General features: G+C 36.9%; 2 protein-coding genes across 9 annotated transcripts in view; one reads left to right on the plus strand and one right to left on the minus strand.

Annotated features, from left to right (window-relative positions):
- The window catches only part of LOC114396206 (mediator of RNA polymerase II transcription subunit 13-like), a 37569-nt gene extending 24167 nt beyond the window's left edge, over positions 1-13402 (plus strand). For all 3 annotated transcript variants that reach the window (XM_028358112.1, XM_028358113.1, XM_028358114.1), the window contains exons 17-22: positions 5513-5600; positions 5766-5844; positions 6283-6578; positions 6817-7885; positions 9269-9640; positions 12442-13402. In XM_028358112.1, the coding sequence (XP_028213913.1) occupies positions 5513-5600; positions 5766-5844; positions 6283-6578; positions 6817-7885; positions 9269-9640; positions 12442-13010 (2473 nt within the window). In that variant the 3' untranslated portion in view covers positions 13011-13402. The remainder of the gene's footprint in view (positions 1-5512; positions 5601-5765; positions 5845-6282; positions 6579-6816; positions 7886-9268; positions 9641-12441) is intronic.
- A 7110-nt stretch (positions 13403-20512) lies between these two features.
- LOC114396471 (E3 ubiquitin-protein ligase SIRP1-like) lies at positions 20513-22934 on the minus strand. 6 transcript variants are annotated; one of them, XM_028358460.1, is made up of 4 exons: positions 22818-22934; positions 22669-22676; positions 22427-22498; positions 20513-21934 (listed from the first exon to the last, which is right to left on the minus strand). In XM_028358460.1, exon 4 carries the CDS (start codon positions 21866-21868, stop codon positions 20834-20836), a length of 1035 nt encoding a protein of 344 aa, XP_028214261.1. In that variant the 5' UTR covers positions 21869-21934; positions 22427-22498; positions 22669-22676; positions 22818-22934; the 3' UTR covers positions 20513-20833. The 6 variants fall into 6 exon arrangements, with proteins under 6 accessions (XP_028214261.1, XP_028214257.1, XP_028214260.1 ...); XM_028358456.1 differs by having other exon boundaries at positions 22669-22717; XM_028358459.1 differs by having other exon boundaries at positions 22427-22528; positions 22669-22717.
- Between the last annotated feature and the right edge of the window lie 1308 nt (positions 22935-24242).

Raw genomic sequence — 24242 nt, forward strand, 5'->3', positions numbered from 1 at the left:
AAAATTCCATTCCTAACCATTGTCCTTGTGAGTGCCCATTTGTCTAATAAACTGGTTCTGCTGTGATGAAACCTAGTCTGGGATATTTTTCTGCTAATGATTCCTCCTGGCATATCCACCTATCCTCCCAAAATTTGATTTTATCCCCCCCTCCTACCTTCCATTTTAATCCATTTTGGATAACCGTACCCTGATGTGAATGATGAAGAGCCCTTTTTAAGTCCCTCCACCAAATTGATTCAGGGCCTACCCTACCTGTTTCATCCATACTCCTCCATCCACCATATTTGGACTCCAATACTCTAGTCCATAATTTCCCTTGATGCTGCAAAAGATGCCACTTCCATTTGTCGAGAAGAGCAATATTAAAAGTGTTGATGTCCTTGATGCCTAGTCCTCCCTTTTCTTTTGATAAACACACTGTCTCCTACCTAATCCATGCAATCTTATTTTGGTCAGGTCCTCCTCCCCACAAAAATCTACGTTGTAATTTCACTAGCTTATCCACCACTGATTGAGGCACCCTGAAAAAAGAAAAGAAATAAATAGGAATTGATGTCAGCCCTGACTGAATTAGTGTCACTCTCCCCCCAAAAGATATGTGTCTCTGTTTTCATTTTGCCAATTTTCTCTCAAATTTGTGGATAATGGGATCTCACATCTGACATCGTCTCGAGTTGGCCCCGATGGGTATGCCAAGGTATACAAAAGGAAAAGCCAACATGCTACAATTCAGGTAATTGGCTGCAGATTGCTTCCACTGTTCTGTTACCCCAAATGCTCCAAAACAACTCTTTGCAAAGTTGATTTTTAGACCTGATACAAGTTCAAATGTCCTTAGGATAGCTTTTATTGCTTTGACATTCTCCATAGATGTTTTCCCAAAAAAGGTTGTATCATCTGCATACTGTAAGATGTTTATGCTCACATTATTGGAGCCAACTGAGAAACCTTTGTATAGCTCTCCTCCATAGCTCTCCTCATCAGCCCATTTAGAGCTTCAACTACATCATTAAAAAGGAAGGGTGCTAATGGATCCCCTTGCCTAAGTCCCCTTTGAGGGAGGAACTCAGCTGTGGGGCTATCATTCACCAAAACTGAAATAGATGCAGATTTCATACACCCCTCAATCCATTTGACCCATTTGGAACTGAAACATGTTCTCCTTAGCATGTACAATAGAAAATCCCATGAAACCGAGTCATATGCTTTCTCATAATCTACTTTGAATACAAGGCATGATTTGCTACTCCTTTTGGCTTCTTCAATCACCTCATTGGCAATGAGTGCACTATGTAGTAAATGTCTACCTTCAATGAAGGCAGATTGGGCTTCATCTATGATAGATGGCATCACCTTCTTCATTCTTGTAGCTAACAACTTCGCCACGATCTTATACATGCAACCTATTAGTGAGATAGGTCTATAGTCATTCAATAGATGTGGGTCAGCTACCTTGGGAATTAATGCTATGAAGGATGCATTACAGCCTCTAGAAAAAACACCGTTAGCATGAAATTCATCTAGAAAACGAAGAACATCAGGTTTAAACAGCTGCCAAAATTTCTTAATAAACTTAAAGTTTAACCCATCAGGACCTCGGCTTTTCTCACTCCCGCAATCATAGACAGCCTGTTTTACTTCCTCCTCCTGGAAAGGAGCCACCAACATGTCATTCTGATGCTGATTGATAGTTTGAAAGCTGATGCCATCAAGCCTAGGCCTGTAATAATCTGGTTCTTGGAGTCTTTGTGAGAAAAAAGATCTAACTTCCTCCTTCACCTTATGTGGCTCATCAGTCCATGTTCCATCAATCATGACCCCCTTTAACGAGTTATTCCTACGGTTGACATTCATCAATAAATGGAAGTAACGTGAATTGCAATCTCCCTCCTTGATCCATCTCGCTCTAACCTTTTGCCGTAGCAAAGATTCATGAGCTTGGGCATCTACCCATAATGCTTCCTGTAATTGTATCCTTTTCATGACTTCTTGGGAAGATAGCTCTCTTTGGATTGTGTCTTCCTCCAATTTGTTTAATTCAGCCTCAACTTTCTTGACCTTTTTGAGGGTATCTCCAAACTGTTCCTGGTTCCAAAACTTCAACCTTTGCTTTAATCTCTTTATTTTTTCTTTGAGAATATACCCTCCCCAACCTAATTGCTGGTGAGAAGTCCAGCATTGGTGTACAGTTGCCTTGAAGGAGTTGTTTGCCAGCAATCTAAAATCCTAAAAGGTTTAGGACCCCAATCTACGACCTTGGACCGAAGCAAGATTGGACAGTGATCTGAAAAGTTCCTTGCAGGAGTAACTTGAAAACTGCCAGGCCATCTGCCAAGCCACTCATGGGATACACCAAGAACCTGTCAAGCCTGCTCCTAGATGCTCCATTTGATCTGTACCAGGTGAACTTTCTTCCCAGCCATGGTACCTCTATAACCTCCAGATCATCTATCCAGTCATTGAATTCTTTGATGCTGCTTTCCCCAGATAACCTTTGACAAATGCCAAATCTTTCAGCTGGGTCCCTGATGTTGTTGAAGTCACCCAGGATACACCATAGCCCTCCAGACAATGAATCTTTCAGTTGCTTTACTTTGTCCCATAGTATTCTCTTATTGTGAATGTCACATGGTGAATATATGGTAACTATATTGATTTGTTGTGCCTCTTTGATCCATTCCCCCGTCAAGAGAATAAATCCATTGCTGATGACTTTCCTCTGTAACCTGAATGTTTTTTCGCTCCATAGACATAATATGTCTCCTGCTGTAGCAGGCTGCATCTCCCAACACACCTCAACATCCTCCCATAATGCCTGACACATAGCTTTGTCAATCACTTCTTTCTTTGTCTCTTGGAGACATATCATATTCACACCCTCCTTCTTGATCAATCTTCTAATTGCTGCCCACTTTACCCCCCTCCCTAAGCCTCTGACATTGTATGAAACTATATTCATTGATCCCTTCTGCTGTCTCCCCACCTCTCAAATTCTGTCTTGTCCCTTTCTTCCACAGATTTAATTTTTTCAATGATTATATTCTGCTCATCTCCTCTTGTAGCCCCCATTTGTTTAGCCATGCTCCATATGTTAGCTGCCTCATGAATGTGTTGTGGCTCTGTATTTGCTTCTAGACCTCCATTGTGTGTGGTTGTTTCAGTGATCGGGGCATTAATGGCAGTACATGCAGTCCCAATTTGTGCCAAGTTCTGTGGGTATTGAGCCTGTATTCTGCTCCTATCTATTTCTGCCTCTATAGTATAAAAAGAATGGCCCAATTGGGATTTCTTTTGACACCTCCTTTGTCTTAAATATACCTGCCAGGTATTTTCAATTCCTGCTTTGTTGTTTTTTGGGCTAAGGCCCAATTTGTATGTTTTCGCGGTGGAGGTATAAGTCAAGCTATCCATCCTTTTGTTTGACCCACTTGTATCCATAACACAACTCCCCCCCTGCTCACGTGCTGCTTCTTCAACTACAGCTTCATCATGCGCCTGTTTTTTAAATTTGTCACGTGCACAAAAGTAGTCTTGTGCCTCTGCCTCGTCGCGTGTTGCAGCTACTTATGTCTTCTGGGCCTCTGCCACGCCACATGTCTCCCCCTTTTCTTTGTTACCATTTCCGTGAAAAGTCTGCTCCTCTGCTGCCTAGTAGGTAAACCCATCATTGAGTGGTTGCCCCTGATTGGCTAATTCGTCATGGTGGTAGGTGGCCTATGCCTGCCGCTCGTGACAGTCCTTATGTGCAGCCGTAGGTGTTCGCTGTTTTTCGCCAAAACCCCGCGGACTATTGCTAGTATCCAGTGGGTAATTGTAGCCACTTTGTCCGCTGGTTAATAGAGTCATGCCGAGATCTGCGACGCCGGCACTGGGCCTAGTAGCGAAGTGGCATGGTGCGGGTCACGTTTCTGGCGCTGACAGGTGTTGCATGTCCTCTTCACACACCACGTTGTCCGTTAGTGTCGGAGTAAGGTCGCCGAAGTGGCTTTCGTCTGAGTCGATCTCCTTCGACGAACCCCCGAAGCTTCTTCCCCTCCTGAGGCAGTCGTGAATAACGCTGCCACACTCCTCGACAACATACACCTTGAAAGTTTCGCCACCAATATGGACATTGATGGTGTGTTGGATTGTCGACCACCATGGGGTCTTAATGAGCACCCTTGCTCTATCTAGTCTCCGTTTTTCCTCAACCTCGTCATCCATATCCACCATATCTCCTATAATAGCCAAAATCTGGTGGATATGTTTCTTATCCTAGGCTTGAAGTGGGATACCCCAGCAGTGAACCCAGGCCAGTCTGCTCCTTGTGCGTAAGTTCAAACTCCATCTTTCCATTGAGTAGAACATAGATTTGCCTCCGTCTTGTCCACCATTCATGATTTGTTCTGCACCAACGTCATTGAGGCCAAGTAACAAGAGTAAGTCATCTCCTATGTATTTGGGAGTTATATCCAGTCCTATCTCCCACAATAAATCGTCCTCCAGTCTTTCAAACATAGCTGGGTTTTTTAGGCACCCTACCCACACATACTTCAGCCATTTGATGTCTTCTGGTCCCAATGTTTATGTGGATCGAGGAAGTTGAAGTTTCACGGCTGTGGGTTTGGCTGTTGAGGGCCAGTCGTTGTCCCGGGGCCCTGTTATTTCTTGTTAGCGTGTCCATGTATGAAACTGGGTTTGTTTGGCGTGCTTGTCTGGCTCGATCAGCTTTTATTTGAGTGCTCTCCTCATGCCCCTGTGGTTTGGTCCCTGTAACTGCCTTTCTTGGCATCTCCCTTCCATGCTTGGGGATGTTGACATATAATTTCAGCCCACCAATAACAATCCTGTCTAGCTGCCTTGCCAAGTAGGGAATGTCGCGTACCCCTTTAAATCTGACGAATCCATACCTCCTTCCAATGTAGTTTCTACGATTGGGTATGAAGATTTCCCTGACATCACCCCACTTCTTGAAGTGATGCCAGAGTTCATTCTCTGTAATGTCTTCACCAAAACGAGTGAAGTAAAAGGATGTGATATCCTTGTGGTCCATCCAGTTTGACACAGTATGAAATTGCTGGACTCTTTCCTTGTCTCCTGCATAGTCCCGTCGGGGTGCCTCCCTGATGCTCGCTCTGTCTCTCTTGGCTACCTCACCTCTAAACCTATCCCTCCCCCACCCAGTGTTTCTCTCTCTAAACCTATTCATTCTCTCTAGACTCGAACACTTACAATACTATATGTAGAATAGTTTTAGTTAGTTGATTGAGTAGTAATCCCTATAATTATGCGATATGTTTGTATATGTATAAAAATATACACCACGAGTTGATTCTTATAGAATTCAGCCATAAACAATATCAGTTCTTTATTTTAAGTGCTAAAAATAACCCAATAGATTAATCACTTGCTTATTTGCTGGTATATTGTCCATCATATATTGTATATGATAAGATAGCTAGCACAGCCGGCATCTAGTACTATAAAGTTTGGTATTTAGTTAACCTCTCATGCAAAACATGTCCAATAGGTATCAGGATGATTGGCTCAAGACATCAGCAAACTCTTTGCAGCACTGGGAGAAGGCTCCTCTAGAGCCCTATGCTCTACAGAAACCTGTAAGTTCATTCACTAATGGCTGTGGTTACTAATGGAACCTTGTCTATCATATAGCCTGACTTAATTACCTATAGGAGCATACTTACTCCTATATTACCTGTGATGGGTAATGAGCTTAAGAACTTGCTTTCATTTAAATCATTATATGATATTGTTGGTTGCAGATTACGTATCATGTTGTATGTCCCGACATTGATCCCCTTACTTCTGCTGCTGCTGATTTTTTTCAACAACTAGGAACAGGTAAATAGTGGTAATTATACTTCAATTAACTTATAAGAACTATTTGATGATGATTACAAATTGCATATTTGCAACGTATTATGCTTTATGATGGCTTTGAGAAATTTTGTATTTAAGTCAAATTATTTATCATGTATTATTGACAGTAAAAAGGATGGAAGAAAATGTGGAGAAACCATAGCTAAATCCTGTCTCTTAGGAAAGAAAAGTCATATCTTTTTTATGGATGTAGATGCTATTTGAGATGCTTAGACCATTTTGTGTTTCTGAACTTTCTTGTGTGAATGCAACAATAGTTGATTGTTGTTGCAGAGCACAATGCTTCCAGATTTCTATGCATTGTGACTGCGGATTTAAGTTTCACCTTTTTTTTCCCTTCACTCAGATTTTACGTATTGATTTGTTAGTTTAGTCTTATTTTGCTTTTATTCTTTTCAGTGTATGAGACATGCAAGCTAGGTACTCATTCACCTCAAGGCTTGGGGAATCAGATAGAGATAGAGTCTGCAAAGTTGTCATCTTGTGGTTTTGTTTTACTTGATTGCCCCCAATCAATGAAGATTGAGAGCAGCAATGCATCTCTTGTTGGTTCAGTAAGTGATTATTTTTTATCTTTATCTAATGGTTGGGACCTGACTAGTTATCTCAAGTCTCTTTCAAAGGCACTTAGAGGTTTGAAAATTGGCTCTTGCTTTTCTACAAACCCCAGCGAAGGAAGTAACAGCTCATGCTTGGTAAGTGACTTGTTTAGTGGCTCAATTTTGTAGATTGAATGGTTATCTTGTTCCCTAAGTGCTAATCAGACCAAATTATGATGAGGCTTTAACAGCCTAGTTGGTTGTTTGAAGCATTAATGGCACGACACTGCTCATATAAGAAAACTGTTTTCTCAAAGCATATTTCTCTCTTTTTATAATCGTAGATCTACATGCATTGATGCTTTTGATCTCATTTTTTCCTTCTTACATTTAGGTAATCTATGTGGTGTGCCCATTTCCTGATCCCACTGCAATTTTGCAAACTGTAATTGAGTCTTCTGTTGCCATTGGATCGGTTGTCCAACAGTCGGATAGAGAGAGGAGATCTAGCTTGCATAGTCAGGTTGTGAAGGCATTAAGTGGCTTGGCCACTGTCGATGAAGCTTCAGCGTCTAATATCCTTGTGCTTTCTGGGTTTAGTATTCCAAAATTGGTCTTGCAGATAGTTACAGTGGATGCCATTTTCAGAGTCACAAGCCCATCTGTTAGTGAGCTTGTCATTTTAAAAGAGACTTCCTTTACTGTATACAGCAAGGCTCGTCGCATTTCACGTGGAATCTCTAGTGATTTTGCTCAATCTGCATTTTCTAGTAGATCTCATTCTGGTTTGACACAAATGCCTTCTCCCATCTCTGGGATGTGGAAAGACTGTGTTGGTCCTCGAATGGCAGGACATTCTCTTCCAAGAGAGGGTGACATTGATGCTAGCTTGAGGCCTGGTACTTGGGATAATTCTTGGCAACCAACAAGGACTGGGGGGTTAAGCTGTGATCCAAGTAGAACTGGGGATAATTTTCTTCATGATGAAATTCGTTACATGTTTGAACCCCTTTTTATTCTCGCAGAACCAGGTTCTCTTGAAAATGGTATTTCAGTTATTGGTAGTCCCACTTCAGAATCTTCCAAGGCATTGGCAGATGACAGTAGTGGTAACTATGTACAGAGTACAAGTACAGCAGGAAGTGTGGAGTCTGCTTCAAGCACTGATGCATCTGGGTCCGATCCAAAGACTCCTCCAAGCCTACATTGTTGCTATGGATGGACTGAGGACTGGCGTTGGCTCGTGTGCATCTGGACAGACTCAAGGGGAGAATTGCTGGACTGCAATATTTTCCCCTTTGGTGGAATAAGCAGCAGGCAGGATACAAAGGGTCTGCAGTGCCTATTTGTTCAAATTCTTCAACAAGGTTGTCTGATACTTCAATCTTGTGATCCTGGCCTTGCAAAGCCTCGAGATTTTGTGATAGCACGCATTGGAGGTTTTTATGAGCTCGAGTACCTTGGTAAGTCTGTCTCTGCCTCTTGTGAGATATATTATATGTAAATCAGTTTTGGGGCATGGAACATCCCCTCATGTAAAAAGACATGGCTGATGACATTGACTATGACATACGGTGTAATTTGCTGGTTGTTGAAAAACACTTATACAGTCCTAAAGATAATGATCGATACAAACGTTGTTACATTCATGTGTGCATAAATTCCCTGATACTGGCCATACCTATACTGATACCAGTGTCAGTTGATACTGTTGAGTGAGAATTATTGCAAAGTACCCAGTGGTGATGTTATTTGCATGGTTATGAAGTGGTTGGTGGGTCATTTTTCAAATTCTAATATATTATATACCACAGGACTTCTTAATAAAAATCATAAAGTTTAAAACCAGTTCCATTGAGATTTGGGTAGGTCCAGTGTAGGTTTTGATAAGTTCAGGTACCTGCCAATATGTGATGTGTAAACGTAACAGTGGTGTGCAAAAGCTTCCTTCTGAATTGTGTGAAGCAATATGTCAGAACAAGTGAGCATCTCACTTGTAATAATGCAATTTAGTTGGCTCCATTTATTTTAGTACATTCACACAAAATATTTTGGATTAAAAGGTTAGTCACTTTTAATTATCTAATTTATTTCATCAAATGTATATAAAAAATTATCAAGTGATTTCATGTCAGAAAAGTTAAGAAAATAAATTAGAAAATACATTATCTCCTCTGTCATATGTTATAACTTATTATTATTAGAGCAAATTACACTAAAACCTCCTGTGGCTTCTTCAAATTGCACACAATACCTCTGCCTTTTAACGTTCACAGTGACCCCCCTATAGGGGTACACATGTAATGTATTTATTGAGAAACAGGGGGTGTCACTATAATGTATTTTAAACAATTAAGGGGGTTATTGTAGGGGCTAAAAAGGTAAGGTATCAGTTTCAACTTAAAGAAACCATTGGGGGTGTCAATGTAATTTTCTCTTATTATTATTATTATTATTTGTTTTAACCTGTGACATGTAAGTTAGAACAGAGTCTTGCATTTTGTATATTTTAATTTTGTTTTGTACATATGATTCCATTCACTGTTTAGTTTATCAAAATGAACTCTATTTCTTTTTGATAATGATGAATTTTTCTAAAAGTTTAAGGTATAGTCCCCGATGTACTTGAACATGTGGGTTTAGACCATGTTCAAACTGTTCCAACCTTAAAGTTATACATAAACACACACAAAGGTGCATGGTTGGTTGTTGGCATATTTACATCCATCAAAAGTAAATTGGCTTTATATTTACACCACTTTAAGTTGAGAAGCTAATTGGAGTACATTTGCTCCTTATGTCTGCATCTATACATGCATTCTTACTTTGGCATTTTATTCAAACAGAGTGGCAGAAAGCCATTTATTCAGTTGGTGTATCTGAGATGAAGAGATGGCCTCTGCAATTGCGGAAATCTATGTCTGATGGGATGTCTGCAACTAGTAATGGTTCTTCTTTGCAACAATCAGATATGAGTTTGATCCCAGAAAGAACTCTTCCTTCCTCACCGAGTCCTTTGTACAGCCCTCATACCAAATCCCCTGGTTTTATGAAAGGCAGTTTAGGGCAACCTACTGCAAGAAAGCAACTTATCGGTGGACATTCTATGGTTGACAATTCTAGGGGTTTGCTTCATTGGGCGCAAAGCATTAGTTTTGTTGCAGTTTCCATGGACCATACTTTACAACTAGTTCTCCCAGCAGATTCATCAACTCCTGGTGAGTTATCTTTACTAGAATAATAATAATTTTATTTTCTATGTTCTTTTCTTATTTCATTAAATTGCATTCATGAGATGAGGGTGTTCTGATGGTTGAGTAGGCGCACAAGAATAGATAAGATCAGTATTGAAAATCATGATGCGAGAAAATGAAAGAAAAGATAAAGAGAGAAATGTTACAATAACTGAAGGAAATACTGAGGTATAAGCTTCTGTCAAAAGCAAACTGATAGTTAATTGATAGCTGTTAACACCCCATTTCAACTACAATGGGTAGGGTAGGGTACTATGGCATTTGTCCCCCCATCCTCACATTTTATAAAAATACTTGTCCCCAATCCTGCGTGGAGAGCAAATTTAGTGCCTATCTCTGTATCCTCTTAATACTTGTCCTCTTTTCTTCAATTGTAAAATGACAAAAGGCCTGTGGTGGGAATCCATGAGATGGATTCAGGCAGTAGGTCCTCTTCCACTTTCCCCAGCTTGCCATTTTACTCAATTCTGTGAAGGTTTTGGTGCAGCTGTGAACCATAGCAGAAGGTGTGGGTGGTGGATTGCCCTAACTAGTTCTATATGGCAGCACAGGAATCTACTGATTTTCCAAGGAAAATCTTTTGATTCCTCTAAAGTCATGGATGATGCTCTCTTTCTAGCTTGGTCATGGTTAAAGGCTAAAGAGAAAGATTTCAACATTAGTTTTAACCAATGGTCTTCCAATATCTCGAATTCCTTTGGTTAGTTTGGTGGGGTTTTCATGTTCTTGTTGGATTAGTTTGGGTTTTTCTTTTGGAGGGCAGCACATTGGTGCACTGTAATTTCTATCTATGGTACCACTGGTACTGTTTTTCTATTAATAATATATATCCTCTGCCTTCCAAAAAAAAAATACGTAGATACACTTACCTAGACCGAGCAGTCTAGTACCCACGCTCAGTTAAATAAAAGTGCTATGTCATATCCTAATTATAAAATATGACAATCAAAATATTTAGTTAGATTCATATCTATGAAGTGATTAACTATAAAACATAAGTCCAATTATGTCTAATAATTTTATATTCTTTGACTTTTCAAATTCATAGAGATTGGTATATGTAATTTTAGGAAAAGAAAACGATCTTTATTGATCAAAATTACATGAGAATTATATTGGCAGAGGAGGCTAGGAGAGATTCTACCACCCTGTTTAGAAAAAAAAATATAATGATCAGATAGTGAGAAAAAAAAAAGGAGAATAAAATCAAATCAGATTTGAATAATCTAATCTTGATTGTTTTCAACTAACTAAATCTTCTAGAATAAAGGAGAATAAAATCAAATCAGAACTGAAAAATTTTATCTGGATCTTATAACTACTTAAATCTTCTAGAATTCTTATTTGAAATTTAAATTTAAAGTAAAACACATACAACTGTCAATACCCCCTCTTGTTGGTGCACAGATGTCCAACATGCACAACTTGCTTATAAAGAAATCAAAATTAGGTCTAAATCCCTTTTTAAGAATGTTTGCCACTTGCTGTGAAGTAGGAACAAATGGCATGCAAGTTAGGCCTGCATCCACCTTCTCTTTTATAAAATGTCTATCAATTTCTATACGCTTGGTCGGGTCATGTTGAACTGGGTTCTGGGAAATATTAATTGTAGCCTTGTTATCATAGTACAACTTCATGGGGAGTCATTGGAAGTTGTAACTCTTGTATAATTTTTTTTAGCCATAAACTTTCACAAACTCCTTGACCCATTGCCTTACATTTAACCTCTGCACTACTAGCCGCATCATTTTGTTTTTTGCTTCTCCAAGTAACCAAATTTCCCAAAACAAAGGTACAATAGCCAAATGTTGACCTTTGGTCAGTAATGGATTCAGCCCAGTCCACATTTATAAACACTTAAATGCCTTGCTGCCCAGTTTTCTTAAAAGATAGTCATCTGCTCAGAGCATTTTTTAATTACCTCAATCCTGTAATCTACCTTAAGGTGTTCTCCATGTGGTGAGTGCATGAATTGACTCACTAAACTTACTGCAAAAGCTGTCTGGCTGGGTGGCCGGATATGAGATAAATAAATTAATCTTCCCTATAATCTTAGGTATCGAATTGTTTGTACTGGATTATAGGAGTTTTAAGCTTGCCTGCAACCCACATCTCAATTCTTTGAGAAGGTCTAGAACATACTTTCTCCTTGACTCAATAACTCCTTTCTTTGATTGTGCAACCTATCCCCCAAAAAACATTTTAAGGACCCAGGGTCTTCAATCTCAAAATCAGCTGAAAAGGGAAGCTTTCAATTTATTTATTTCATTGAAATCATCCCCAATAATGACAATGTTGTCCATATAAACAATTAGCACTGCCCAGAAAAATGGTTTACAAACTTACTGTCACTTTGACATTGAACATACCTTAGCTACAGCTACACATTTGTGACGATTATGTTTTTTAAAGTTGCGTTGCACCAATATACCAAACTCCTGTTTTGGCATATATGACATAAACAAAGGAAATTCGGACAAATATCCTTCAAGGACTTGAATCTATTATGGATTTGCAGCATGGTAATGATAATGATAGACTTCTTCATCATTATTCTCAACTTTGGATTTCTGGATAAAAAACTTATAATTGTACAATGGCATTGGAGAATGAAGTTTCACAAGCAACCATGAAACAAAATTTTGAACTTGTGATGCTACCTCATATTTGAATATTCTTAATTAAGTAAATCATGTAAGTATTGATAGCAAAAACTTTTGGAAGAGGAACTGAAAGTGGTGGTGGTGGTGGTTTGTCTATTTCAGGTTACATAGAAGGTTTCACTCCAGTTAAGTCTCTTGGTTCTACGTCTTCTGCATATATTCTAATTCCTTCTCCTAGCATGCGGTTCCTTCCTACAACAGTTCTTCAACTCCCAACATGCCTCACAGCAGAGTCGCCACCACTAGCTCATCTGCTTCACAGCAAGGGTTCTGCTCTTCCTCTCTCTACTGGATTTGTGGTTTCAAAAGCTGTACCTTCCATGAGGAAGGACTATAGAGCCAACCAAAAAGAAGAATGGCCCTCTGTACTTTCAGTGAGCCTCATTGATTATTATGGAGGTACTAACATCCCCCAAGAGAAGATTGTCCGAGGAATTAACAAGCAAGGTGGTAGAAGTTTAAGCTGGGAAGCTAAAGATTTTGAAATTGAGACCCACTTGGTTCTGGAGTCTCTTGCAGCAGAGCTTCATGCCTTGTCATGGATGACAGTGAGCCCCACATACTTAGAGCGGCGAACAGCACTTCCTTTCCACTGTGACATGGTTCTAAGACTAAGAAGACTTCTTCACTTTGCTGATAAAGAGCTCTCCAAGCAGTCCGAGAAATCTTGACTATGATTTATATACAATGATGGCGACAAAACTCTGCTCATTGGTTAGAGAGTAAAGACAGCCAAACTGAGCAGAGTAGACTGTATCATACTAGATACACTGTGATTACATGTAAATTAAGTGTAGAAGCTGATGTGTTCCTGGATGAAATAGATTTAGCAATTGTTGGGAATGTACATGAGCTTTTCTAGAACAGCTGATTTTAACCCAGATTAGCATGATTGATAGAAAATGTTGATTGTAGCATAGAATACCATATCCTCTATCTTTGTAGTATGTTGGTCTCCGAAATTTCATTTCCTTTGTAATTAGATATTGTAAGACAATAATGTGCCAGTAACTAATTTTATGCTTAATATTGGTTTCGTGGCTATAATTATTGTGTTGAACAATTTTTGGGGTGCTGTAAATTATTTACAGGTTCTGGACTGCCACCATAGTTGGGATTCCCTTTCCCACAGTGATGCCTTTGCACTCCTAACTTTTATAAAAATATGAACTCTTGTGATGAACGACCTTCTTTTTTTGGATTTTGTCTTGGAAACATTCCCCATACTACAAATTGATTGCAACATTGGCTTTAAAAGGTTTGAAAATGGTTATACATTCTTCTAGGGGATTACTAACGTGACTACATTCCTCTATTTACATGTCCTATCCTTAGTTAATGAATTGTGCATAATTGGCTTGATATTGTCTCTAGAGAGACAACTTGGAGTACTTATCCTAACTGGCATGATTGGTTTACTTGTCAGATTGTGATCGGTTATCCGCATAATGCACGATTATATAAATAAAATCATTGAAAACTTATATATCTTTGAAAGATGAATTAATATTGTTAATATAATGCTTGGAAATTGTGTATGAATTACTTGAAAATTATATATCTTTCGCTAAAATTCTAATTCTTTGATATAAATTGGGTGTAGTTATGGTTTTTAAAGTTTTTTCGAGCCATTTAGTTCATCTGTTTTTAAAACTAAGCAAATTTGGTACTTTGATTAATTTTATTTTACTTAAACCCCTTAAATTCTCATTTCGTTTACTCAAATATTAATAATTTGAATTGATTAAATCACTTTGATCCTTCTATTCCAAAGCCACTTGTGAAAATATCAAATTTGACTCAAAATATAAAAAAAAAAATTAAGTTAACTTTCCCTTCTTCAAATCTTAATGTCATTTTATTTTATTTCATTTTATTTTAAAAAAAAACACAAACTATTAACTTCTGATTCCTAAACTTTTAAAATTGTTTCATACGTTAAATTTTTCTTAAACCCTAAATGTTTGCATAATATGTAATAATTTGGGGATTTTGATTTGATGAATATTTACTATACGATCAAATTTACTTAATTATAAAAAAAAGAGACCTAATTGATTCCATAAAAAATTAGAAGACAAAGTTGTTCGAAATCAATTGAAAATGTACTTGAGGTTTCCCCACCTACTAAAATGGAATGAACTGAATAAAATCTAGCAGCTTGTTCATAGGTGCTCGGTTGTACCAATCCTTTAGAATATCGCTTGGATCATGATCATAATAAGTAAAGGTTCAAGGTCATGGGATACCATACAACCTGATCCATAAAGCCCTGCTTCCCTACTTATTCCATAGTGAGCATGGTAAAGAGATGTATTAGTCTGTAATACAAAAGATGCAAGCAAATTAGAAATAAATGTTTTGAAATTATGAAAGATGATATTAGTATTGGAATGTGTTGGCAGTGTGAGATTTTTCTGCTGTCATAAAATATCTTTGCAGATTTTATGGTTGTTTGTAAGTTTGGCTAAAGATTGTTCGTGCTAAAAAAAAAGCAAAATAAGCAGTTGATTAATTGATCCGATGCAACTACGACTACAGTCATACAAAGATGCTGTAATTAAGTTATCGTGTTGACCTGCTTTGAGCTTGAATTAACTTTCAACAGTCAATAGTTAAATTTCATGCAGTGAAATTTATTTAATTTTCGAACATTGCTGAGTGACTGAGTCCAAGTTCTTCAGTACATGTTTTAAACTACACACCAGAGACTAGATTTATGTATATAACGAGGTAACATAGCTTGATAAAGGGCAAAGGGTAATTTATTCTATGGCATTTCCTGTACGTATCAGAAATGCGGTTCAAGGAGCTAATAAGGTAATGCAGAACGTTCATTAATTAATTTTAAAAAGTAAGGGGTTATGAAAGTATTTTTTTTATATAAAGAATGATGGAGGTCGCGTGCATTTTCCTTTATGGTATTCATGGTAATTAAAATATCACGGTAGTGCGCTTCACTACTCTACTTGAAAGATTAAAGTAAAATGTAACATAAATAACTATTTTTGTCCTTGTAACAATTTAATTATTGAAAAAAGAAAATTTTAATTTAGTCCTTGATTTGTAAAAAATGCAACAATTACATCATGTAGTATAACACATTTAGGGACTAAATCATAATTTTTGTTTTTAGAGAGACAAAATTGTCACGCTTTGAAGATAGTGGTCATTTACCCATAAACTATATCACATCTAAAAGAGGAATGTTTCTAAAGAAAAAAGAATTAATATGAAAAAGTGGGGGAGGTAAATACTAAATAAGAATCCTCTCTAATTCAGTTGTGGCTGTCTCTGAAGAGAAAAGATAAATATATTTGGACACCCAAAGTCCTTAATAACACCAGTGTGAAGGAGAGAAAAAAATATAGGGGATAGGAAGAGAGATTAGAGACGAATGAGAAGTTTTGATGGTGTGTTTAAATATCAATATCATTATGAAACCACGATGGTATATCTCAGTGCTACTTCAGTTTTGAGATACTTGGAAAGCACGCATCACAACAACATTGTTGAGTGACCTAAGCGAGTGATAGGGACTGCAAGCAGGACAAGCCTGCAGACCTCACACTCACAAGAATAAGAAGTCAGAAGGGAGAAGAGAAGAGAAAGGTAAGGCAATTCTTGTATTATTGATTCACTGGTTATTTACATTACTATATATATAATGCCTTGTGCTAACAGATTTTGTGAAATTCCTAATTCTAGAATTCTCCAATAACGGTTTGGATAGGAATGTCTCCACCCAAGCACGATCCAGCGAATCTTTGGTGCCAGCTCAGCATTCATTTCTCAACGAAATCACCAAGGTACGCAGGCCTGATGACCCTTCTCTTGGTTCTTTCCTCATGCACCCCTGTTTTAGCTATTGTTACTCTTGTTTCTGGTTCTGATTCGTGTACCTCTGTTTGAACTTCTACTACTTCTTCTGGTTTGCTATCAGCGAGTCTCTCAGATGTCAAAAGTGAACGCTTCATAGAACACTATATAATTCCATCGTAACATACAGTTCTTCCAAAACAGAATGGCTGTTTATTTTTTGGGTTTCTGAGGTCTATTTCTCTCATGTTCGATTTATTTTATTCAATCAAAGTCAACTCCTCAAGTAAAACTATTCTCACCTAGTATATTTATCACTCCTCTTACAACATCGTATTCTCTAAATATCTATCTAGTTGCTTTATTAATTAACATACAGGTCCATATAGTATATTTGGGGCTCAACCATATTGGCGATCCTGGTCTCACTTTTCATTACCACCTTCAACTTCTATCTACAGTTTTCACATGGTTACTTTTAATATAGTTCATTCCCTGCTTCTTCCAACAGCTTTCTTCACAGACATAAGCCCATTTCTATTGTTGTACTTGTACCCACTATATTTTAGTGAAAAAGATGCGGAAAATTGTATTCTCCATAGCTACAAGTATAGTTTCTCGGGGTTCTCAGCAATGCTAAATCCAACCCAAGCAGCTACACTGGCTAGTAATGAATTAAGCAAAGTTTAATGTCCTTTTTAGCATTCCCAATTTAATTCTGAAAACGTCTTGGATTAACATATTTATTAATTATAAAATAAACATTTTAAGCACAACACTTGCAGATATGCGAGAAGTGGTGTCGGTTTACAGGAGCGAGTCATCACAATCACACACAACAAGAAGCTGGGACATCATGGACCTTAACTTGGACAGTAGTGAAGTAACGCCATTGCAGCTGATTTATGGTGAAGACATCATTGTTGGGGTATTAGACACAGGTGTTTCCATCAATAATCTGTGTTTCTCCTCGTTATAACAATTAGCGCACTAATCCTTCAAACTGCGCTCAAAATCTGGTACTACTTGATTTCAAGTCCAGCTCACGCTATTTGGTTAAGAAGATGCTCCATGAAATTTGATTTCGATATGCTAGGAAAATAGAATGCTTGAAATGTAGAAATAGCAGTGACCGAAAATATCTCTTCTGAGAATTATCAAGATTGATTGCAACCACCATTCATTGAATCATATGGGAAAAGTTTTTGTACGGTACGTGCAAGCAAGCATCGTATCAATTCAAAACAATTAATTATATCCGCTACCTCAATGGACGACAGATGGATAGTACTCTAATTTTACTGTGCGTTTTTGCCAACATGCAGCATATACTCTGGACACAACCTTGGACAGTATTCTTTCCGGTGGATCAACGAAAGTAGCGGATCCTTTTAACATGGGTGCTGGCCACATAAACCCTTCGAAAGCAGTTGATCCAGGACTAATCTACGACATCAAATCTACTGATTACGTTAGTTTCCTCTGTAATATGGGATTCACCCAAGAGCAGATAAATAAAATCACTGATCATCCCTCTCCAGAACCTGTTCACGCAAGCTGCAAACACTTGGTAACCAAAACCAATGCCATTCTAAACTACCCATCAATCACACTCTCAAACCTCCACTCTACAGTAACAATCAAAAGGACTGTTCGTAATGTGGGTCGAAACAAAAATTTCATATTTTGTTAGCACGTCTTGGAACCCTTTGGAGTGGAGGCCAAAGATCATAAGGAGCTGTTTGATTTGTCAGTTTTTTATTTTCAATAATGATAGAAATATGTTAAGTTGGATTTTTTAAAATATGTTCAGTAGAAATATTTTCTCAAAACCAAAAACTGAAAATAATAAAATCTCATTTTCAGTATTTTCAGATAAAGTCAAGAACTTCATTTTGGGTAAAATGAAAAAACGATGATAAAAAATATAATTTTAAGTAAATTTAAAAATAAATTTTTTTAAAAATGGATTTTTAATATTTTTATTTCTTAAAAATAAAAAATAAAACGACAACTCAAACATATTTTTAGAATTCTAATCTTTTAAAAAATAAGAAAAAAAATAAAAACAAAAAATATAAATATAAATCAAACACGACAATACAATATGGTTCAAGCAAGAAAACTCATGCTACGTGACTCTAAAGTCCAAAAAGGAATCCCAAGGTAGGTATGCTTTCGGAGACATAGTTTGGTCAGACGGCTTCCATAATGCTAGGAGTCTATTGGTTGTACGTGTTAATATTTCTGGTTCAGGTTTCCACGCCATTAATCGTACTAGCTAGTAAGAGACCCATTTTTATCCAAAATATGGCTAAGTTCCTCTGTCCCTCTATTTGTATCTTTCCACATTAATGTCATACACTTTTTTTTTTCTAACTTATTTCAAATAAAAATAGGTTTAAACAACTTTATCAAGATGAATGATGCAATTGATTGTAAGTATTAATTGTACCAATCATCTTTGACCATGAGTTTGTTTAATTCTATTTTTATTATAAAAAAAGTTAAATATATTTTATTTGTTGTCTTATATTTCTTCCCATGAAATCTAACTTAGTTGATAAGACAGGATAAATATTATAAACTCATATTTATATTTTATTCTTACGAATTAAAAAATTATACTTTACATAAAAAAAATCCTTTTTTTGTGTGTTAAGGTAAGAATGGGTGATCAATAAATTTTTAGACACTTATTATATCTTTGCCTTTGATTTTATTGGATATTTATTATGTCTAATATTAATAATACTAATTTGATTTTCCTTCCAAATTAGCATTAAAAATATGATTAATTTATATAAGAGATTAAGCACCAAATAAGTCACTAAATTAATTTAAATTTCAAAATTGACTTATGCTTAATTAGTTAATTTGAGGATCAAACAATAATTAAATAAAAAGATTGGGATCAACCTTAGTTGAATGATGAAAGCGTCCTGTCATGGTGAACACGGTTCCTTGAGTAAAGAGGCTTCCACCTTTACTTCAGGCAATAAAAGGTAACCTCCTTTGTAATCAACGTGAACAAATTCTAAGCTATATGAGATCAACTCTCGTGAAAAAGGTTTTTGTTCTAAAATTTTACATGGTGAAATTGAGAAACTATTCTTAAGGAGAATGCCATGGTTCTAACTTTCGAGAACAACTGGAGGAAAAGGAGATGAAAGAAACTGAAAACACTGAGATTATCCCACTTGATTTGATGGGTTGTAATATTCGGGAGAATGGAATATTCAAGTCATCAACTACTCCCTCCATGCGGTCAACTTGGTTTTCGATGTATCATGTCGCTGGTCGCCCAAATTCTTCCAAAACATCTTACTTCTTACTAATCGCTCGTAAAAGGGAACACTGCATAATAGCCATTGCAGCCGTGAAAGAACTAAGAATTCTAGTGATCCATTATCATAGCTTCAACATCTACTCTGTCAGACCCTTTAAGAATATAAGATTGCAAAAACTGATAGAGAAAGATAAAGTGTATAGAAGAAGCTAACAGAAATATTTCATTAAAGTTATATATAGCTGATGATCTGACTCGGTGCTGCTGAGTCAGAAGCTAAACTACAGTCAAATGAAATTACACTGAAATGTAAATATAAGCAGAAATTACATTGTAAACTAAACTTAACTAATATCTCTGATAAAGAAGAAACTCCAAGCTAAATGACCATGGGTATCTGGCTAATCAGACCACTGTTAAGAAACCAAGAAGGTAAATAAAACAGAAAAATAAACCCAACTGAATGAAAAGAATACTGTCTTTTTATTCAGTTCTAAAAAATTCACAACCAGAGTCAATGGCTCCTAGACAGACTATGCCTTCTAGACAGACTATGCCTTTGTTTGATTTAAAATTATGAAAGTATTTCTACAAATTACAATATAAAACTGCAAGTTTCAATAATATTAATTTTTTTTTTAGGATTAAGACCATTATTAAGAAGAAAAGGTTTGTTGTTTTTAGAGTAAAAATACTTTTTAACTCTCCCAACTTCAATCCAAGCATTCATTATATCTCTGCTAATTCTCCAAACTGGAATAACAGGAATCTCTTTGCACCCTCTCCCAAGCCCCACTCCCCAGTCTTTCCTAATAACTCCTTGACCACGTGACTCGTTACATTCAGCATAACAAACTGCAGCCTCCTAATTCTCTACCTGGTACCCTTTCTTTCACCTATAATAGAGACACTCCAAACCTTGCTCTCCCATCACGCTTCTCTACTTCTGGATTACAGACCTTGACAAAGTCAGCTCATCTCTACCAAATGAAAGAAGACAGATACCACATGCCTTATGCGGGTTTACAAGGATCACAACCAATACTATCCACGAGTCCTTGAATAGAAAAAAACACACACACACACCCACGAGTGTACATATACCAAAGTAGTACAGGATAAGATGGGGAAATAAAACCACCACGAGAATTATACAAATGCCAAGTTAAGGGTAAAAGTTGAAGAAAAATAGCAACTGAATTCTAGAAGCACAAAATTTAGCAAAAACAAAGCCACAAGAAAAATCACAAATTGTTCTATCAACATTGGATTCTTTCATTGGTCGAAAACTGTACATAAGCAAGGCAGCACATGAATAGCACAACAGATATGCAAAAATACTCAGTTTTCATCTGATTGATTATCATTTCCGTTGGCATTGGAACTTTAAGAGGATGAAGAGTTTGATGAAGAAAATAATCCATTGAAAGGCCATGGAAATGAGAATCTTCTACCCCCACTTGCATTTCTCCCTTCGCCATCTCTTTCTTCATCATTGTCATGTTCAATACTTTCATCCTCCCTTTGGCTTCTGCTATCCCTTGACAGATCAGAGTCTTGCTTAGACTCATCCAATGGCAACTGAAGCCTGCAAACTGGACAAGAACTATGAAGCTCCAGCCAGGGAAGGATACACCCACTATGAAACCTATGTTTACAAGGCATCTCTTTGGCTTCAGAACCAACTTCAAAATCATCCAGACACACAGAACACTGCGAATTCTCATTGATTATGACGGTAGGCAGCGCTTCAATGGCCTCCTTCTGAGCAGGTGGAGTTCCATACCTATTAGGATCATTCTCAGCCAAATGTTGCAACAATATATCGAAACCCGGCCCTGTGAAATAATCACCCAGGGACCCAACGGAGCTATGATTATCACTTTGATCCCGGTTTGACTCATAGGAACCTTGAACAATAATAGTCTGATTTAAAGGATTGATCAAGATCATGTGCTCTCTTTCTCTTTCTCTTTCTCTTTCCCTGTCATGGTCATGGCCATCAGTATTCTCATATGATTCAGATGCCAGTCCAGTTCTTATACCTTGGAGCAATTGTAGAATGGTAGCTGAGTTTCTCCTCCTCCGAAGGATGGACTCAAACTCTTGATCATATTCAGTTTCTCTACCATGATCTGCTACACCATCAACATAATCACGATTACCATTATCATTGGCTATTTGTCTGAGTCTTCTAGGATGACGTGGATTGCCCATCATGCCTAGCAAGATGGGCGCCCAAAGGGAGAGAGCCCGATCAGATTCAAAATCAGATTCTGATGTATTGGGAATGCTGCTGCTACTGGGGGTGTTACCCATTTCTTCAACAAATCCACTTTGGCAAAACGGGCATCTGATTTCCATATCCATGATGGGATTGACCATTTGAGAGCACATGTGACACCAATACCTTGCTGCCATTGTTTCCTCCACGATGTTTCTCTTTAATCTGTCCTCCAAATATCAGGATGTTGTATTCCTTGAGTCCTGAAACATCAAGCCAGTACAACTTTGAACCAAAAGCCAGAAAAACAAAAAACTGAAGACTCACAGTTGTCAGAGTCGACACGATGAATTCATCCAGATTCCAGAAATGATCAAATCTTGCCATTTCTGAACTAAACCCAAAACAAAACCTGCGTTTTTCTATATTTATTCTAGCAATCGAGGGCAATGAATGATTGAACGAAACCCTTAAACCAGAAAACAGAAAGGGTAATATTTATTTCCTTTCATTCACTGTTAAAAAGAGTATTAAGCAAGTTTCTGTATTCCAGACAGATATGCAGTGGCACCAATCACCAGATGGTAAAAAACAGGCCCCAAGACCCAAACACTAATCTAAGCAAATCTAGATCCCCACGGACCAATCACTAGGTGAAGAAATAAAGGAAAAGAAATTATATATATATATATATATATATAGAGAGAGAGAGAGAGAGAGAGAGAGAGAGAGAGAGAGGGAGAGAGAATTATCACCTTAGCAAAAAAAAAATGAAAGAGAAACAGCAGCAGCAGCTACAAGTTGTCGGAGAAGGGTTTTATGAACAGCTAAAAGATAAGTCGGGTCGGTAGGTGAGACTTGAGAGGAATTGTTAAGTAAAAATATAATTAAAATTCAGAGAATTAAAAGAAGGATCTGGAAGCGATTTGGCATGACGAGAACACATCACCGCCCTCGTATAATATTGACGACGAACAGCACAATGAAAGGAACTTACCGCAGAAACTGCAAAGCGGCATGATCATATAACATATTTGACACGCAATCTAAATTTATAAAACAGAAGGACAATTGCACAATAAATAATTATTATCCCGTGAAATTGTATTGTAAAAGTTTGAGATTTGAGAGTGAATGAAAACCTACCAAATTCAACGAAGAGCCCTTTTCGATTTCACATGCTGGTTTTGGGTGCGAGAAAATCCTCCTCTCGTACCGAAGAAGAACCGTCCTATCCCAATTGCGTTTTGTCGTTTCTTCAACTTACACGTTTTACTTTAAATATAATTATAACATGATTTAAATATATTTTTATTCTTAATAAATATCTTTTGTGCTTGTTCGTCGATAAAATTTATACAATTCAATACTTTTATATTTTTTTATTGATATTTTATTTTGATTCATAATAAATTAATAAATTTTATATTTATTCTAACTAAAAATAAGTGATAAATAAAAAAAATTATTGTTTTATTAAAAATTTGACATAAAATATTTATTAAGAAGTAAGTGTAAAAATTAAATATTTATTAAAAATAAAAGCATATTTAAACGATATATAGTATCTATTTAAAATTAGAAAAAAAATAGGAAAAGAATTATATATATATATATATATATATATATATATATATATAAGAGAATAGAGATTTACATCATAAGAAATGTACAATAAGATACTATACATGACAGCCCTCTATATCCTATGACAAAAAATGCATTCACAAGTCACCAACTAGCCAAAAAATGACGTGTCCTTAGTATAAGCAAAGGAAGTATCCATACGAGGGAGACTACAGACACTCCAATGGATTAATGCACCAAGATGAGAAAAGGTCTCCGGTTTTGGTTCCATTTTTGTACAATAGCCATTGCCGAGTGATATTTTTTATAACCTGCAACACCTCACCCACTTCAGTTGTTCCTTCTTAGAAAATGATTTTTGTTCCGGAAATTCCAAAAGCTCCAGCACGATGCATGCCAAAAAAGGAGCCTAGTTTTGGGTTCCTCACCCGAATTAGCTGAAACAATGATCATATAACTGTGAAATGCTCTGAGACAAAACTACCTCAATCCCGAGCCATTTGAATAATTCCTTCCAGACCGAATCAGCAAATGAACATTGAAGAAACAAGTGATTTACATCTTCCATAATTCGCTTACAAAAGGGACACGATATCTCTGGATTTCCTCCTGAGCTGGTATACTATCAGTAGCCTATCCAAAAGGAGCCGCCATAAAAAATATGAACCTTAGAAGGAGCTATCGATTTCCATAAATGAATCTAGGCTCCCTGCACCCCAGAATTCCCTTGATTATTGGAATGGTCTTTTTAATGAATCTGACGGAGCTATCTGTCTGGATTATTTATATTTTATGTATTTTTAACGTATATATCAAGTTAATTTGATGTACATGAATCAGATATCAAATACCTCTGAATTAATATAAAATTCATAAATATGATATATATGAAAGGAATTTTTAACCATCAAAGATTTTTTAAATAAAATTATCTAATTAAAATTTACTAAATAAAGTAATAGTTTATACAAGTTATATTGGCAC

This window comes from Glycine soja, chromosome 18 (assembly GCF_004193775.1).
Source record: "Glycine soja cultivar W05 chromosome 18, ASM419377v2, whole genome shotgun sequence".
Classification (NCBI taxonomy): domain Eukaryota; kingdom Viridiplantae; phylum Streptophyta; class Magnoliopsida; order Fabales; family Fabaceae; genus Glycine; species Glycine soja.